The sequence below is a fragment of the Silene latifolia genome, chromosome Y (genome assembly GCF_048544455.1).
Source record: "Silene latifolia isolate original U9 population chromosome Y, ASM4854445v1, whole genome shotgun sequence".
Taxonomy (NCBI): Eukaryota; Viridiplantae; Streptophyta; class Magnoliopsida; order Caryophyllales; family Caryophyllaceae; genus Silene; species Silene latifolia.
Window position 1 is genome coordinate 63,874,887 of NC_133538.1, and position 20,077 is coordinate 63,894,963.

General features: G+C 40.4%; 1 protein-coding gene across 1 annotated transcript; it reads right to left on the reverse strand.

The window, feature by feature from the left end:
* Positions 1 to 348: 348 nt before the first annotated feature.
* Positions 349 to 1,615, reverse strand: LOC141628224 (uncharacterized). The gene is made up of 2 exons (XM_074441393.1): positions 895 to 1,615; positions 349 to 776 (listed from the first exon to the last, which is right to left on the reverse strand). Exons 1-2 carry the CDS (start codon positions 1,613 to 1,615, stop codon positions 349 to 351), a joined length of 1,149 nt encoding a protein of 382 aa, XP_074297494.1.
* Positions 1,616 to 20,077: the final 18,462 nt, after the last annotated feature.

Sequence of the window (20,077 nt, forward strand, 5' to 3'; positions counted from 1 at the left end):
TTCAGCTCCTTAAGTACAACTTTCATGCCTTTCAAATTCTTTGCCAGTCTAAACATGGGTGTGCCCATGGCCGACATCCCAATTCTCCCCTCACCAACGGAATGAACTTCTCTGAACCACCCCACATGTTGTAGTATTTGAAATTTCTTTTACCCTGACTGTGACTAGTGCTCTTTAATAAACAAGGTGTGTGATCCATCAAACCCTCAGGCAAAAAATGAGCATATATATCAGGAAAGGAATCACACCAGACTTGATTGACCAAGAACCTATCAATTCTGCTATATATACGCTCCTCAGGCTTCTGCTTATTGTTCCAGATAAACAAGGCTCCTACTGCTGCAACATCTACCACCCCACAATCTGCATTACATCTTCTAAACGGTTCCATTTCACCAGCTGGAGTATTACCCCTACTCTCTCTGATGTATTCAGAACACAGTTGAAATCTCCTGCAATTGCCCATGGTCCATTAACCAGGTTTGAAATCCTCCTCAAGCTATCCCACAGAGGCTCCCTCTCATGCTGTCCATTGAAGGCATACACCATTGTTAACCAAAAACTCCTCCTATCCACCAAAGAATTAACCTTCATATGAACAAATTGAGCATTGTATTCTATCACGTTCACCCTAAAGCAAGTTGGCTTCCAAATGATCCAAATGCGTCCTCCAGAATGATATCCCGAATTAGTAGTGATACACCAATTAGAAAAACTATTCGCAGCCTTTTGAAAAGCTTTATTCTTTATTTTTGTTTCAAGTAACCCAAATAAACCTATATTATTAGCTTGCAAAAAATTATTTATATCTCTTTGTTTGCCTACCCTATTCATACCCCTTATGTTCCAGAATCCTATCCTATCCATTAGATAAAATAGTATTTGATGCATTACCCTTTTCAGCACTGAACTTCTTAGGAGGGGAGGCAGCAACCTCCTTATAAGAGTAAGCTCCAAAACTCTCATTACTGTACCCCTCCTTTGGTCTCTCATCATTATGCATCTTCACAAACCTCTTTCTAGGAGTATGAAACCCCACAGCTGATCTCCCTTCCACATGAGTAGTATCCTGAACTGCTGGCTCAGGAGCCTTAGCAGGGGCATTCACCTTCTGCACTGGCCTCCATTCCTTCCTAATGAGTTGCTGGTTTGGTTTCTTTGGTTCCCCCTTCCTACAATTCTCCATTTCATGGGCCATACCCTTGCATTTCATACAAGTTACAGGTTTCCATTCATACTCAATATCCACCTTAACCACATCTCCATTCTCATCTTTAAACAATACATTCTTTGGCAATGGTTGGTCCACCTGCAACTCCACCATAACCCTAGCATACCCTAACCTCGTTCTTTCCTCTGTGGCCACATCACATTTCACATACTTGCCTACCAGATTAGTGATCTTAGGAAGACCCTTGCCCCAAAATTTGATAGGCAGTTTGTGAATTTTAATCCATGCTGGCACAGTTTTAACATTTTCCTTACTCATCTCCATGTCCTTCTCCCATGGCTTGACAATCATGGGTTTATTATCAAAGAGGTAATGTCCTGAACATAGAACTCTATCTTTCATCTCCAAGGTTTTGAACCGAACTAGGAATATCCCATTTGGCATGAATGAGATTTTGTCAATGTTAAACTTTGTCCATATTCTCCTTATGAAACCTTCCAAAATCTCCCATGGCGGGTTAGCACCTAGGATAAAACATACTCGCCCGCTTCAAGATTACTCTACCTCTTCTTCAACGTCCTCTATTTGGATCTGTAACATCTCCTCTTGCTCATCCTTCTTATCATCTTCAGTATTTTCAATCTCCTCAGTCTCTGTTTCTCCAATTTGTTCAGGGTTTTCCGGGTTTACTATCCCCTGTTCCACGCTATCTTTCACATATTCTTCCTCCTCATCACTTTCCTCTATCTCCTCTTCAGTTTCTCCCTCCTTTTCCGTCTCCACAACCAGTTCTGGTATGCCTACTATGTCATGTATCTTTTTGGATTTGCCCATCTCATCAACATCTGGTCCTTCCAACGTAGCATTAGGGTTACTCTGTTCCATATTCTCAATTTCTTCCACTACTTCTTCATCGTCCTTCTTCTTTGCAATGATACTCCTTCCTCTCAGGTTCATGTCACGCTGACGTTGTTGGCTAGTTTTCCTAGCCATATGCACGAACAATGGCGGCACTAGTCGTTCATTCTCTTTCTCTCTCTAGGTTTTTTTATTTTTTTTAAATGCCATTATTGTATAACATGAACAATAAAAATCCATAAATTAACCAAAAATCCTAAAAACATTTTAGGACCAGAAATTTTATCATGCATGGATTAATTTCGTGATATATCATAATAACACAAATTATACAAGTTTTATATGTTATTCTTATAACTCGGAAAAACTTTTAACCGATTTGCATGCAAACAACCATGGCTCATGATACCGATTGAAGAAAAAGTAGATCTATATACTTAACATACTCATATATGTTTTAATTTAATTTGTCATAAAATTAACAAGTGATCTTATGCATGCAAACTAATTAATAAAATAAAGAAGAAACATCCATTCTTACATTGGAATTTCGGTTCAAATGGGCACAAAAGAGATCTCCTTCTCTTTTGTTCTTGAGCTTTCCTTTTGGATGAACAAAGACCCAAGTATAGGATCTCTCCCAAGGATTAATACCCAAGACACACTCTTAATAAAATTAATATAATGTATACTAGATAATATTAATTTTGTAAGAAAAATTGACCTAAAAATATTTGGTATCTCACCCAAAACCGGTTGAGAGAGAGGAATGATAGAGGAAATTTTTTTCTCTTTCTAAAACTCTTGTTTTTAGATTGTATGAATGAATAATTATCACTAGTATTTTTCTAAGTGAATATTAGACAAAATAAGAAGAAAAATCACAAGGATTTCTCTTCCCAAAACCGGTGGGAGTGGAGGAAAAATAGAGCCAATGCATGCCCATGGTTACCTTCACAAGAATATGTAGGTGTGCATGGCTAGCAATACGTTTACATAATTATGTTTTCCATTAACTTTAATCAACATAATATATATGTTAAATCCTCCCACTATTTTGGCCAAATGGAGATAAAATGGATTCCATTTTATTTTTGTCAATTGTCAATATGTCACATGTCATATGTAACATAAATTTGTTATGTATTTTTAACACATTAAAAATCAACGTATTAATAAAAATACGTCATATACAAAAATTGACTTAGTAATTCATAATTACTTGTACCAAAATATTTTACCAATTATAAATCACAAATGATTGTATTTATAATAATTCATTCAAATTCAATTGTTTCTTTAAACAATAATTTCATCTGAGCAATGATACAATTCGATTACTCAGACCGTATCTCATTTAATCAATTTCAATGTGATACGTAAATTTTACTTCCAAAATCGTCCGTCAATTTTCAAGTAATTTAATTAACTCGTAACGTTATACGATTAATTAAATGATCAATTAAGAGTGTTATCCTTTAGGTATGACCTAGGGGGTCAACTGATCACCACCGTCGCACGACAGTAATGTCAAACTCTAGTCAGCCAATCATTACCGATATATGTTGATCAGTTGACAGTAAATATTACTTCCCAATTGTATTCTTTATAATGAGACTTAAACATGTGATCATCATGATCAACAGTCGTGATCGCATTATTGTCGGAGGACACATATTCCAACATATATATATATATATATATATATGTATATATATATGTATATATATATGTATATATATACATATATATGTATATATATGTATATATATGTACATATATATGTATATATGTGTACATATATATGTATATATGTGTACATATATATGTATATATGTGTACATATATATGTATATATGTGTACATATATATGTATATATGTGTACATATATATGTATATATGTGTACATATATATGTATATATATATATATATATATATATATATATATATAATTGATCTAACAAAACTAATCCTCACAATCAGACGTCACAAAAACAAACAACTCCTTCTCTCTCTAAATTACCTACTTTCGTTTCTCTGTTTTCACATCAAACAAAAAATATGGAAAATCAATCAAAATCTTCCATGATCATCAACAATTTCATCAAAATTTTCCTAGTTTTTTTTGTCCATACGATTACAACAAATTCATTCACAGTTTCAAGTATTTCAATTGAAACGAACACATTTTCTTTAATTAATAGTCAAATTTAAGAAAATCCTAACGCATCAAATCAAACGAAGGTATGAATATTATTTACAATTTCTTAGCTAATAATCGAATTACTTCAGTGATTTTCTCGTAGCTATTGAAATTCAATACAATTCTAGTCAGATTTCTGTGATTTTCAAGAGAATGATGAATATGATGATCGAATGATGAATTATGATGATCAATCTCTTTCTCATCAAAACGGCGATGAATTCAGGTGCATATATGTGTAATTCATATGAATAATCTCGTTTTTCATTATGCTGATTACTTTAGTTATGTTATTCGTCATTAATTACAACAAAAGCTTCTCTTCAGTACATTTGACAACATTAAAATCTCCAAACACAACCCATGGGATAGAAGCAGCAGTTAGTCTAAGGTGAGCCCATAAATCTTCTCTTTAATCAGCATCATTGCTGCCATAAACAAAGCTAACATAGAAATCTTTATTACTTTCATAATGATGAACGTTGCAGCTAATAGCCTGTGCCTCAATATGTCTGTTGCTAATAGCAACAGTTTTGGGATTAAACAAAACCCAAATTCTCCCATTATAATGTTTCTCATAGTTACAAAAACTACCCCAATTCTTAAGTGTTGTTTAAAATTTTAGAAGCTTTATGATGCTTCACTCTAGTCTCTAAAATTTTCACCAAATCCAAATTATTATTCCACAAATAATCCTTCACTTCATTATGCTTAAGAGAATTATTGAAACCTCGTACATTCCATGATGCAATCCTGATTTATCTTTATCTGAGGGAACCACTTCTATCTGAACCTCCACCAACAAACTTACTGAACATCCTGAGTGCTTTACAGAGAGAACCTCATGAGAGAGAGGTGCCATGTTTAGGGTTTTTTGGCCAAGCAAAGCTTCTGAGCCTAAATTCCCAAGCTTGTCAACTGTCTCTATCTGGGATTCTCTTGAGATACCACCTAGTTCAGTCTCCTTGAGATCCCAATTTCTTGATGGTTGTGGTCTCATCATTATTAAATTTTTGGGCTCATCTTGTCACTTGCATTGGATTTGTGTGCTTCCCGTTAATTTTCTCACGACGTAAATTACCCATTACCGCTTGTTATATTTTACTTATTTTATTTAATCGGCACGTGAAACTATAAAGTGAAATATATATTTTCTATGTCATAAGTATGAAAAGATGATTATAAATAATTACTTGTTGTGAGTCATATTCTTGTAAATGCCATAGTACCATCATATATGCTTGACATGCCTTTATGCCTGCTTGTGCCGTTCTGCCAAGTATGGATTTAGCTCATTTATTCCGCCTCTTTTGGACTGTTCTGCCGATTATGGGTTCTTGACTTCTGTTCTGTCGATCGAGTCTTGGATGCGGACTGTTCTGCCGCATGTTGAATCGGGAACCGTTCTGTCCCGAGTGTCTGGCCAGATTTAGACTAGGACTGAGTCTTTGTGATTATCATTGTCGTGCTACCAGGGAAAATTATATTTGATGAGTTTAGTAAAGGATTTGCATTTTGGATGGTTATATTTGTCATATCTCCTTGAATTACGTGCTCATGGTTAAGTGGTCTTTATCTTGCTCTCTTAAATTCTTCCTCCATTATTTAACATTGCTTATACATTGCTTACTTGCCTATCTTATTGCTTTTCCTTATTCTTGAATCCTTGAACACGTATAATCATATGCTTAGTTACAATTCAACTAATTCTTATCTTACTTAATCTGATTATTTATTATTGTGTTTGTCATGTTCATCTTGATGTTTTGTGGCTGGGAGAACCTTGAGTTACTCCCCACTGACTGTGGCTTTCATGTTTACATGAATGATAGGTTGGTGAAGATGCTTATATGGGGTTTGACGTGTGAGCTAGCGAGTACCCCAGACTTTTAGATTTCTTATTCACTGCTTAGACTCACCTATTTATTTATGTCATTCGAGGGATATATTTTCCCCACTTTTGACCGTTTTATTTGTATGAACCCTTGTTTTTATTTCCGCATTGTCCTTCTGTCGTATGTTAGTGACTCCCACATGCTAAACTCTATCTATTAAATAAAAGTTTTAAACACTTCACATTTTTCGCATATATTTAGTAGTTTTTTTTTTCTGCTTTATCGCGGGGTGTCACAGTTGGTATCAGAGCCTTTGTAGCTCCCGACGCACACACGTGTACCCCAAACATAAATCTTGAACTTGACCTTGAAATAATGAATGAGAGGTGGGTAGAACTAAAGACCTAAGTTGGTAGTCTTCTTGTGTATGCCATTTGTTAAGTACTAACTTGTTTGATTCTCTTTGGTGCTTTAAGAAGATGGTGCGACCAAACAACGTGGAGAATACTATCTTTCAAGCTCTTAGTCAAATTCTTCAAAATCAACAAAATGTCAATGTTCAAGCCCGTCCCGCTCCACAAGTGGTAGATCATCAAGGAAGTTTTGATTAGATTGCAAGTCAACTAGCAAGAAACAAGGCTAGGACCTTTGGTGGTGAAGTGGATGCTATTGAGCTTTCCGAGTGGTTTCGTGACATGGAGAAGAATTTCTCTCTTTATGATGTTCAAGATCGAGACAAAATGAAGCTTGCCTCTCATTTCCTTGTGAAGGAGGCCGATAGGTGGTGGACTATTACCGGACCTTCCGTCACTCAAGACCCCACCTTTGATTGAAACCGTTTCAAGAATCTTGTGGAAACTCGTTTCTACCCTAAGGAACTCAAGCAACAAAAATTGAAGGAGTTCATTGATTTCAAGCAAGGAGGCCTATCCGTTCAAGCTTTCACCGACAAGTTCAATGATCTTGCTCACTATGCCCCTAAGTTTGTGAAAGATGAAGATGAGGGTGTCTACTTCTACCGAAGCAATTTGAATCCTAAGTTGGAAAGTATGGTGAGAAGAGACTCCACAACCTTTGTGGCGGTCTATGATGATGCTCTTTGGGCCGAAAATTCCTTGAAGGCTATTGATGATGATGCCAAGTCTCGTTCCCACTCTACTTCTTACCGTCCTAACTTTCATGGCAAGAGACCCTTTGTGCCTTCTCCTTCGCCAAATTATGCTAACAAGAGGTTTGTACCAAGAGTACAAGAACCAAGAGTGCAAGAACCAAGGAGGAAAGAGCCTAGTGGACAAGTTTCCCAATCAAGCAACAATAACCTCAACTTGGAGATAGCTCGCAAGTGCTTCAATTATAAGCAAGCCTTACACCCCGGAGTTGGATGCTACAATCGACCTTTGACTTATTATCATTGTAAGAAGCCCGGTCACTGCTACAATTATTGCCCCGATAGGAAGACTTCTACTACTTCTTCTTCCACCCAAGCTCCAAAAGCCAAGCCAAGATGAACCATCTTTGTCATGAGTCGTGTCAAAGCTGCCGCTCATCCCGACATCATTACGGGTATGTTCTCAATTCTCGATCAACCATGCCTTATACTTTTCGATACCGGCGCATCTTTATCTTTTATTTCTTCCAAGTTTTCGGAAAAGTTAGCTCTTGAGCCTATACCTAGTGAGGATACCCCTATATCCTTACCTTCCGGAGAAATAATTTCATGCTCCTATTTCTTTCCCGATGTCCCTATCATAATTTCGGGAAATCTTTTCCCCGCTAACCTACTTCGTTTTCCCCTTGAGGAATTCGATTTGATTTTGGGTATGATTTGGTTGTCCAAGTATGATGCAAGATTCGAGTGTAGAGATCAAAAGATTCGCCTCAAAAGTCCGATAGGAACCCGTGTTTCCTATAAAAGAGTTCGTTCTCAAGAAGGTGCGAAGTTGATTTCCGCGTTGAAGTTGATGAGTATGGAGAGGAAAGGTCACCAAGTCTTTTTATGTGTGGTGACTTCTACTTCTTCTTCTTTGCCGAAGCTTGAAGAAGTACCCGTGGTGTGTGAGTTCGCCGATGTTTTTCCCGAGGAGTTGCCCGGGATACCCCCCGAGCGTGATGTTGAATTTTCTATCGACCTAGTGCCCGAAACTGGACCGATTGCAAAAGCTCCTTACCGTATGGCTCCAATCGAACTTAAAGAGTTAAGGAAGCAACTGGATGAGATGATTGAGAAAGGATTTATCCGACCTAGTGCCTCACCTCGGGGTGCTCCCGTTCTCTTTTTGAAGAAGAAAGATGGATCCATGAGAATTTGTATCGACTATCGAGAGCTCAACCGTGTCACTATCAAGAACAAGTACCCTCTACCAAGGATTGAAGATTTGTTCGATCAACTCAAAGGTGCCTCTACATTCTCCAAGATTGATCTAAGATCTGGTTATCATCAAATTCCCGTTCGTGATTCCGATATTCCAAAAACCGCCTTTAGCACGAGATATGGACACTTTGAGTTTAAGGTGATGCCCTTTGGTTTAACCAATGCCCCCGCTATCTTCATTGACTAAATGAACCGAACTTTTAGTGAGTTCTTGGACAAGTGTGTTGTGGTCTTCATCGACGATGTTCTCATCTTTTCTAAATCTGAGGAAGAGCATGCCGATCATCTTCGTACTATCTTAGAGATTCCTCATTGTCAAAAGTGGTTTGCCAAGTTTTCCAAGTGTGAATTTTGGTTGTCTAAGGTGTCATTTCTTGGTCATGTGATATCTAAAGAAGGTGTTATGGTGGATACTTCGAAGATTGAAGCCGTGATGGAATGGAAGAGCCCGACCAATGTTGGTAAGATCCGTAGTTTTTTGGGTTTGGCGGGTTATTACCGTCGCTTTGTAAAGGATTTTTCTAAGCTTGCTAGACCGATGACTCAACTTTTGAAGAAAGAGACCAAATTATTGTGGACCGAAGCTTGTGAAGTAGCGTTCCAAGAGTTGAAGAGAAGGTTGACTACCGCTCCCGTGTTGACCTTACCTGAGGACGGAGTGGAGTTTGACGTGTTCTTTGTTGCTTCTAAGATGGGTTTAGGTTGTGTCCTCATGCAAAATAGGAAGGTTGTTGCATATGCTTCGCGACAATTGAGAGATCATGAAGTGAACTACCCTACTCACGATCTTGAGTTAGCCGTCGTTGTTCATGCCTTAAAGATGTGGAGACACTACCTCATTGGAGTGCATTGCCGTATCTACACCGATCATAAGAGTTTGAGGTATATTTTCACCCAAAAGGAGTTGAATATGAGATAACGTCGTTGGTTGGAATTAGTGAATGACTATGATTTGGAGTTGCTATATCATGAAGGAAAGGCAAATGTGGTTGCCGATGCTCTTAGTAGAAAGTCAATTCACTCCTTGTGTGCTATCCGTGTGCTCCCCGATGACCTTTGTGCCGAATTTCGTAAGTTAAGTTTGCAAATAGTGGAAAGTGGCTTTGATTACCTTGGTGCTATGGTTGCCGAACCCGCTATTCTTCGTGAGATCCGTGATAACCTTGTGGATGATGCAACTTTCAAAAGATTTCAAGCCAAGCTTCTTGAAGGGAAAGCTAAATATTGTGAGATTGATGCAAGTGGATATCTTCCTTACCAAAGCCGCATGTATGTCCCCGATGCCAATGACTTGAGAAAGAGAGTTCTTGATTAAGCCCATCTATCCTCTTATTCGATCCACCCCAGAGGAGATAAGATGTATAAAGATTTGAAGCTTCAATTTTGGTGGCCTAACATGAAGAATGACATTGTGACTTATGTTGGGAAATGCCTCACCTGTCAACAAGTGAAGATTGAGCATAAGAGACCCGGAGGCATGCTGCAACCCTTGGATGTGCCTTTATGGAAATGGGAATCTATCTCCATGGATTTTGTTATGGCTTTGCCCAAGACCGTTGGTGGAAAGGATGTCGTATGGGTGATTGTGGATAGATTGACCAAGTGTGCTAGGTTCATTCCCATTAAAGAGACTTGGAGTCTAGATAGGCTTGCTAGTGCTTATGCTGAGGAGATTGTTCGTTACCATGGTGTCCCTAAGGAGATCCTGTTGGATCGTGACCCGAGATTTTGTTCGAGATTTTGGAAGGCTTTACAAGATGCTATGGGTAGTAAATTGTTGATGAGTACCGCTTTTCATGCCGCTACCGATGGACAAACCGAAAGGACGATTCAAACTCTTGAAGATTTGTTGTGTGCTTGTGCGCTTGATTTCCATATTAGTTGGGAGAAGAGCCTACCTTTGGTGGAATTTTCCTACAATAACAATTACCAAGCCTCTATCAATATGGCTCCTTATGAAGCTTTATATGGAAGAAAGTGTCGTAGTCCGATTTGTTGGGATCGAGCAAGTGATGTTCGTGATCTAGGACCCGACAAGCTAGCCGAGATAATTGACCAAGTGAAGATCATCCGAGAAAGAATGAAAGCCGCCCAAAATCGCCAAAAGTCTTATGCCGATGTTCGCCGTCGACCCTTGGAGTTTGAAATTGGTGATAAACTGTTCTTGAAAGTATCCCCATGAAGGGAGTGAAGAGATTTGGAGTTAAGGAAAGTTGAGTCCAAAGTACATTGGACCCTATGATGTGGTGGAAAGGATTGGTGTCGTGGCTTACAAAATGGATTTACCCCCGAGTTTGGGTAAAGTTCATGATGTATTCCATGTATCTCAACTTAGGAAGTACATTAGTGATCCGAGTCATGTGTTGCAAAATGATATTCCTGAGCTTGAGCCTAGTCTTTCTTTCGAAGAGAGACCGATTCGCATTTTGGATAAGAAAGACAAGAATTTCAGGAGTAAAGTTGTTCCATTAGTGAAAGTTTTATGGAAGTGTGGTGACGGGGAAGAAGTGACATGGGAACCGGAGGTTTCTATACGTATCAAGTACCCGGAATTATTTTCTTAAGGTAATCTCCCTTACTTCAAGTTTCGAGGACGAAACTTTTTAAAAGGTGGGGTGATTCTAACACCCGCCCTTTTCGTATAATTTTCGTAAAGAAAAATAATACTTTTACATTACTTTATCTACTTAATTTCATTATATTACTAAATGTAAATTTAATTAAAGCCATAATTTTTAAAAGCTTACTTTATACAAATATACGTTTTAACCGGATGATAATAATAATAATAATAGTGCTAATAGTAATAAGTTCCGTCTTAAATTATAGTAGGTTTAAGACGAATCTACGCCTTGCAAAAAAAAAGACCGTCACATGCCCCCATGTGAGACTAGACTAATCTACTCTCGACCTACCCCGTGTCGACAACACACTTCTCAATTTTGACGCCCAACTAAAATAATAATAATTATTTTACACTCTCACACTCTCCTGACCAATCCTAACCCAACAATACCCCCTTTATTTTCGAAATCCCCGTGAAACAGCCAAAAACGGCACCTGTAACAACAACTTTACAGCAGCTCAACAAATCTCAAGCAAACTCAGAAAAAAACCCATTAATGTCGACCATAGGAACATAGATTTCTCACCCGAATCTCGACCAAATTCAATAATTTCTGCATCATTCTTCTCCTTATCCCTTCCTTCATCTTTTAAGGTAAGAAAGGCATAGTCTTGTGGAGTTTTCGTCTCGACCCGTCTCATGAATGTAACGTTTTTGAACTAATCTCGGCTGTTATTACGGTTTCTAGGTGAAGACTTTGAGGACCCAGAAGGAAACTCGTTCATAATAGGCCATTCTCTCGAAGATTGAAGAAAATTAAGGTAACGGTAATAGGTTACTCGACAAACATCGGGAAACTCGCCTTCCTACTCGACTTTTCTGTGTTTATAGTAAAAGTTTAAACCTTTGTGTGATTCCCGCTTGTATAGAAGCGATTCTTGTAGTACATGTGGTAAACTTCCATGGTGGTCGTGTTTCACTGCGTGTCCGTTTTTTTTTACCCGGTTTAGAGTTCGAAAATAGGGTGTGGCTTGCTTCTTGCTGAGTAAATTGTATGTTCGTATCTGCTAGATTTTCTGAGTTCACTTATGCTGAAAACGATGGTTTTATTTACGCCCTTTGTGTGTTTATACCGCCCCCAACCCCGATTCTCCTTCCGTCTTAAAACGGTGCTATGGTAGAGCTGTTAAGTACAGCCAAAACCGTGACTCTGCTGTTCTTGAGCCCTGTTTTGGACGGATTAAACGGTCCCTCAAATCGTTTTTCTTGTTTGTGTTCTCATGCTAATGTCGTCACATGTATATTCGATTTTTACCGCTTGGAAAACTCGATCTTGGACTGTCAAAGAGGGGTATGAGTACATGAACAATGCATTCCTTGCTCCCCTGTATGATTTCTTTAAACGAATTTCCCTTAGGACTGATTGTTCAGGTAAATGGGTCGGGGGGAATGATCGAACTGTGCTAATTCCACCTTGCTCAACTCACTTTCTTACTCTGTTTGCCGAGGATATTGATGCCATATCCTCCTTCTTTGTTTATTTTTTTTATTTGTGAATACTAATGTTGGGCTCACCAACATTCAATTCTTGGGCTCAAACTATGATAACTTTTGGACTCACCTCTTCATTTTATTTGGACCCAATTTCTTGATGTTTGTGGGCTCATCATTATTAAATTTTTGGGCTCATCTTGTCACTTGCATTGGATTTGTGTGCTTCCCGTAAATTTTCTCATGACGTAAATTATCCATTACCACTTGTTATATTTTACTTATTTTATTTAATCGGCACGTATAACTATAAAGTGAAATATTTATTTTATATGTCACAAGTATGAAAAGATGATTATAAATAATTACTTATTGTGAGTCGTATTTTTTGTAGAAATGCCATAGTACCATCATATATGCTTGACATGCCTTTATGCCTGCTTGTGCCGTTCTGCCAAGTATGGATTTAGCTCATTTATTCCGCCTCTTTCGGGCTGTTTTGCCGATTGTGGGTTCTCGAATTATGTTCTGTCGATCGAGTCTTGGATGCGGACTGTTCTGCCGCATGTCGAATCGGGAACCGTTCTGTTCCGAGAGTCTGGCCAGATTTAGACTAGGACTGAGTCTTTGTGATTATCACTGTCGTCCTACCAGAGGAAATTATATTTGATGAGTGTAGTAAAGGATTTGCATTTTGGATGGTTATATTGGTCATATCTCCTTGAATTACGTGCTCATGATTAAGTGGTCTTTATCTTGCTCTCTTACATTCTTCCTCCATTATTTAACATTGCTTATACTTTGCTTACTTGCCTATCTTATTCCTTTTCCTTATTCTTGAATCCTTGAACACGTATAATCATATGCTTAGTTACAATTCAACTAATTCTTATCTTATTTAATCTGATCATTTGTTATTGTGCTTGTCATGTTCATCTTGATGTTTTGTGGCTGGGAGAACCTTGAGTTACTCCCCACTGACTGTGGCTTTCATGTTTACATGAATGACAGGTTGGTGAAGATGCTTATATGGGGTTTGATGTGTGCGCTAGCGAGTACCCCAGACTTTTAGATTTCTTATTCACTGCTTAGACTCACGTATTTCTTTATGTCATTCGAGGGATATATTTTCCCCACTTTTGACCATTTTATTTGTATGAACCCTTGTTTTTATTTCCACATTGTGCTTCTGTCGAATGTTAGTGACTCCTGTATGCTAAACTCTATCTATTAAATAAAAGTTATTAAAACTTCACATTTTTCGCATATATTTAGTAGTTTATTTTTCCGCTTTATCGCGGGGTGTCACACACCGTGCATTAAATCACTTGACCGACCACTTCGACCACTACACCATCACTAAACTTAAAACACTATATTTTACTTACCAAAACGGTTTTAAACCGACTTTTTTCCGATCAAACGAGTTGTTACACATACGTCGGTCACTCGCCATAGCCAAACATGTAAGTATGAGGGTGTAAAAATCCTCTTTTATTATATTTTCATTTGTTGCATGACTATAACATGCTAAAATGTGCATAACATGAACCAAAACTTGGAATAAACGAGCCAAAACTGATTTTTGGCCTGAGACAGAAGCCCCTTGGTTCGACGGCTTGCCCCCACCTAAATGGGGTGTCCAGGTCAGAGATCAACCGTGTTTGTTCTCGTCATTTCCCTTGAATCTATTTTCATATTTGTAATCGATTTTCAGCATTTCAAATATTTACAAACCCTTTTTATTTCATCTTATTTGTTTTAACCATAAAACATTTTTCACCCTTGGTTCCTCATACCATGACGGTTAAATCCGTGTTTCGGTGATAATATTCGGTTAATGACATTTAAATGGTATTTTAAAACCTTTTATTTCATTTCTATACATTTCTAAAACAAACATATTAGTCACCAACAGAAAGTCATCCTTTGTTCTACATACCATGCCGGATTTTAACCCGGGTACGATGATGAGTATCGACTAATTATATCCAAATGAACTTAAAATAATTAGTTCATAATTATTTGCAAAACTATTCATGTCAAGTTTGTCAAATCGAACCGGACACCGAATATTATCAAGTCAATGATGATTATTCGAGTCTAGTTCTTCAAATCAACAAATACGGTCTAAACGACCGTTTCAAACTGAAGCGTGTTCAAATACCCATTTTCAACACGTTTTATAACGTTTTCTAAAAAGTCAGAACACGGCACATAAACCGTGGGCTGACACGCGACTAAACAGGCCCTCCATTTCTTATTTTCAAAACCAGGGAGAGGCCCCTTATACCGCCGGCTAGCTCGCGCCTCATATGGCAGTTTGGTACAGAACCTGTTCACTTCCAGCATTTGTCTAGGACGATCGCGACTCAAGTTAACTCGGATATAAGACGGATAAGATGACTATTTTTTTATTCAAAACCAAATTTGAAAAATGCCTTAATAAGACAAATGGATCACGTTATACACTCTAAACCTAATACGGTAAATGGATGTTTAATTTCTGTCTTGCATGCAAATCAATCATTAACCCAACTCGACATCTGATACTTGATACTTGGATTAAATCAACCGACTTAGAAAGCTCTAACATGTTAGGTTTAAATTATTTGATGCGCATTCGTGCATTTAAAACATTTTATTAACTTTTGCATTCAACCAACTAAGATCGATCAGTAGAGGCCACTACCGCGGGCAGGATTGGGTGTCTGATTAAAGGGCTTCCCAATACGTACGTTCACCTCTTACTCAGAAACTTTGGATAGTGGACGACCTTATCCAGGGCGTACGAGAGTCATCCTAGAGATAGGATGCTAAAGAGGGACGATTTCCTTATCTTTAGTACCTATGTCAAACGCTGCTTTGTGCTTCGATTTGACCAAGGTACAAATGCTTGGTGGCGACTCCAAACATCTCTAATCGTTTCGAGACCCTTACCAAGACGAAACCAACCGATCTAAAACGATCCGGTCGAAAGCATGTTTACGCCGCCGAGCGTGGCTTTGAAAAGACCGCTGCATGTCCACAGATCTGCCTGGCGTGCAGGTGGCCCGTGACTACGGACCGGTAGGTGGTCCCCCAAATCCACGGACCGAGACGTGGCCCATGTCCAAAGATTGGCGACTCTGCTGGGGAGAACTAGGACACTTACGTCTTTGTGATCCCTAGATGGTGAGACTCGAACGAGGTCTTGGTTGGAATGCATTAATTGATATTACGGTCACGGTCGGGTTCCTTGTCCGGGCCCACAACCCAACCCTTTTCAACCAATTGGCTCGTCTCGTCGGCGTGAGTTTTCTCATCCCCGCGTTTCAATCCCGATTGAGTCAAACATACCATTGACTTTACACATTTCTGTTTCGTCAAAGAGCTTTCATCACTTTCGAGCACGAGGCTAGGGCACCCTCCTTACACATTTTGTTTGGATTGGTATCCCTCTCGCAAATCGGGGTTTGATTGCTTGGTGTGTAACCCACCATTTTAAGCCAAAACACGTGTCAGCGTAATGCGTAATATAATGAACTGTGAGTGCTTATGTGCTACTTGATCATAAGTCCTTCCGTGTCATTTACAAAACTTTCAAAATCACCTTTTTGCGCCGTTATAATGGCCGTCTCAAACCTGGGTCTTTCGCCGACCATTGCACGCCATTCTAGGCCGTCGTAATGATGATTTTCAAACCCAGTTTTTATAACCATTTCAACAAGCCTTTCTAGGCCGTCGTAATGACTATTTTCAAACCCGGTTTTTATAACCATTTCAACACGCCTTTCTAGGCCGTCGTAATGACGATTTTCAAACTCGGTTTTTTACAACCATTTCAAATCACCTTTTTACGCCGTTATAATCGCCGCGTCTAGACACGGATTTTAACCCGTTTCGCGCCGACAAGGGCTCTTTCAAAACCCGAGAAAAGCACACACCCTTTTCTCGAGACACTTTCGAGATCCCGATGACCATGCACCGTCCCCGAGACCTCTTCAAACCCGATTTTCAAGACATACAATTTTGAATTTCAAAACCGTCTTGAGAGACAAACTGTTTTCCGAGCCGACTCAAACTCAAAACCGTCTTCTGCAAATAAACTTAAGACAACCCTTTCAACTGATCGACTTGCGGAGATCTGTATCTTCGGAAGCCGTCCATTAAAGCGACAAATGAATCTTTTTGAAAATTTCTATTTTCGAAAACTTCAGTCCACAATTCCAATTCCGCCTCGTGTCTATAGAGTCGGAGCAAACGTACTTATGGGTCTTTACTTATGAGTCGTCTCACCACGAGACCCGTTCAATGGCGTCACGCCATTATGTTGGACTCGTGTCAAAGGTTCGGTCAACACCGTCACGTCATAAATCGAGTCAGCACCGAGCAACCACACACGGTCACCCTCGTCTTGTTGAGTCTGATCTCTGTCTCGTCCTTTGTGTTGCGTGCGTTCAGTCTTTCAACCGTGTCGGATTGAGTTGTAATGTGACGAGGGACATAGTGGCACATATGACGAGGGACGCCCCTGATATGAACAACCTAGTCGTCTTCTCTGACGAGGATATCCCTCCCTTTGGAGCCAATCATAACCTGGCCCTATATATCACCGTACAATGCCTTAAGAAAAATGTAACCATGGTCCTCGTAGATGACGGATCCGCAGTGAATGTCATCCCCCTCAAGACTGCTCACAAGCTTGGAATTAAGGAAGATGACTTGGTCCCGACAAACCAAGGAGTACGCGCCTACGACGACACTCGTCGCAAGGTCGCGGGGCTCATCACTCTGATCGTCGCAACCGGATTGCTAGAAAGGCAAACCAGTTTTCAGGTGGTCGACATCGACGTCTCTTTCAATATGCTCTTGGGACGTCCCTGGATTCACGCCGTCAAGGCGGTTACCTCAACTCTCCACCAGAAAATCAGGGTCCCCTTCAACCGGAAGACAATCATAATTCCTGCTTCCCCGATCAAAGCTGTCATGAGAAAGGAATAGCCTCCCAAACCATTGAGGAAGATGGTAATGAAATGTGGGGATTCCAAGCTGTGAATGCCATAACTGATGAATCAACACCCTTTGATTGTGACCCGTTCGCCAACCTCAGAGTCAACCGTATCATGATGCACCAGGGTTACTTCCTGGGTTTGCCGCTCAATCCACTGAAAGATACCTTGCCTCCCTTGAAATAGGCTAAGGTCCCCAACATCCCCTTTGGACTGGGATATGAACCTACCGATGAAGATATCCAGGAGATGAACCTCCTAGTTTGAAAGCGCAAGAAGCACGGAGTTATCCTCCGTCCCTTTCATCCAACCCTCAACGGATACTTTGTCCCCGAGGGAGAGTCTGAGCTCTACCATGGCTTTCCAGAGCCAATCTATGACTCTGTGGCCAGGGCTAGGTACCCGGGTGTGGAAGTCTTCCACGACTGCTACTTTATCCCCGACAACACCGAAGCTGCATCAACTGAGTCTAACCCGTCGTCATGCCTCGATGGACAAGCTGTCACACTCCTCTTTGGGGAAGATAACATTAAGCACCTCGACTATGAGGACCTTATCAACATCGCCCTAAAGGACAACCAATTTGATCCGACCGCCTTGATCTCCGACACTGACCCGGAGAAAGTTACCCAAGGCTGGAGGAAGAACGTCAAGTGGACTGATCGCCAAGGCCGCATCCTCAAGATCACCACTGGAGAAGGCGCGATGTTCAAGAAAGGAAGTGAAGAAGGATCTGAATCCGAGTCTGAGTCGGAGTCAGAGTCTGTCATAGCTCCTAACACTCCTAATGTCCCAGTCAAGGTCCCCTTCCCGCTGTTTTATCACAAAGTCGTGGCTGATTTAGAGGCTGAGTCTACTAGTGTCACCCCCACTCCCATGAAAGGTGACAACATGGAGCCTGTTCCAGGGGCCGCCTCCTCTGTTGTGTCGCCTCTAACTGACAATGAGATGTCTGTCCTTTCCGAGCTTTTTGCTCGTGTCAACTTAATGAACGCTAAGTTTGCTTATGACTCGTCTCAATTCAACTGCAATGCAATTCTGAATGACTATGAGGAATTTGACTTGAGTGACTACCCACCTCAGCTAGCCAAAGAACTTGACAAACGGGAAACTAGAACCCCCATTATTGAGGAGACCGAACCTATCAATGTAGAAACCGACAACACAGCTTAAGAACTTAGGATAGGGACAACCCTAGACCCCTCAGAAAGACAACAGATCATTAACCTTCTCCACGAATACAAGGACGTATTCGCCTGGTCCTACAGAGATATGCCTGGGATTGACAGGGAAATTGCAGACCACCGGATACCCCTTAAGCCCGGAGCTAAACCTTTGAAGCAGAAGCTACGCCGAATGCGTCCTGAATGGGTTCAGAAAATCAAGGAAGAAGTGGATAAACAGTTCAAGGCTGGTTTCATCAAAGTGTCTGAATACTCTGATTGGGTGGCCAACATTATGCCCGTACCAAAGAAAGACGGAAGAATTCGGGTTTGCGTCGACTTCAGAGATCCGAACAAGGCGAGTCTAAAGGACGACTTCCCTTTGCCACACGTTGACATTCTGGTAGACAACACCGCTGAACATGCTCTCATATCATTCATGGACGGGTATGCTGGGTACAACCAGATTAAAATGGCTGAGGAAGACATGCACAAGACAACATTCACTACACAGTGGGGTAAATATTGCTACACGGTCATGCCCTTCGGCCTCATCAATGCCGGGCCCACTTTTCAAAGAATCGCTACTACCCTCCTACATGATATGATGCACAAGGAGGTAGAGGTGTATGTCGATGACATGATTGTCAAATCAAAGGAATGGGACGGCCACATCAATGCCATCCGGAAATTCTTCGCTCGTCTGCGGAAATATAACATGAGACTAAATCCTCAGAAGTGTGCATTCGGGGTCACCTCCGGAAAACTCTTGGGACATGTCCTCAGCAAAAGAGGCATTGAGATTGATCCAACCTAAATCAAAGCCCTTCAACAAATGCCTCGGCCTAGGAACGAGAAAGAGATTCGGGGATTTCTCGGTCAGGTCCAATACGCCAGCTGCTTCATTGCCAAGCTCACCATGATTTGTTAACCAATATTCAAGAATCTTCGCGCCTCCGACCACACTGATTAAGACGATGACTGTCAAAAGGCCTATGACAGGATAAAGGAAATCCTATCCAAACCTCATGTGCTCATGCCACCTCAACCGGGGATTCCTTTATCCATGTACCTGACCGTTACCAACACGGCCATGGGCACTATGCCAACACAAACAGTCAACGGCGAAGAACGAGCCATCTACTACATCAGCAAAAAGTTCATTGAGTACGAGACAAGGTACACTCAAATGGAAAAGACATGCCTTACCCTAGAATGGTGTGGACATGGCCCACCTACACGCCCAACCAATCTGTGGACGTATAGCGGTCTTTTGAAAGCCACGTTCGGCGGCGTAAAAATGCCTTCGACCGGATCGTTTTAGATCGGTCGGTTTCATCTCGGTAAGGGTCTCGAAACGATTAGAGATGTTCGGAATCGCCACCAAGCATTTGTGGGATGCCTGGAACCCGTTCGAATTCCACTT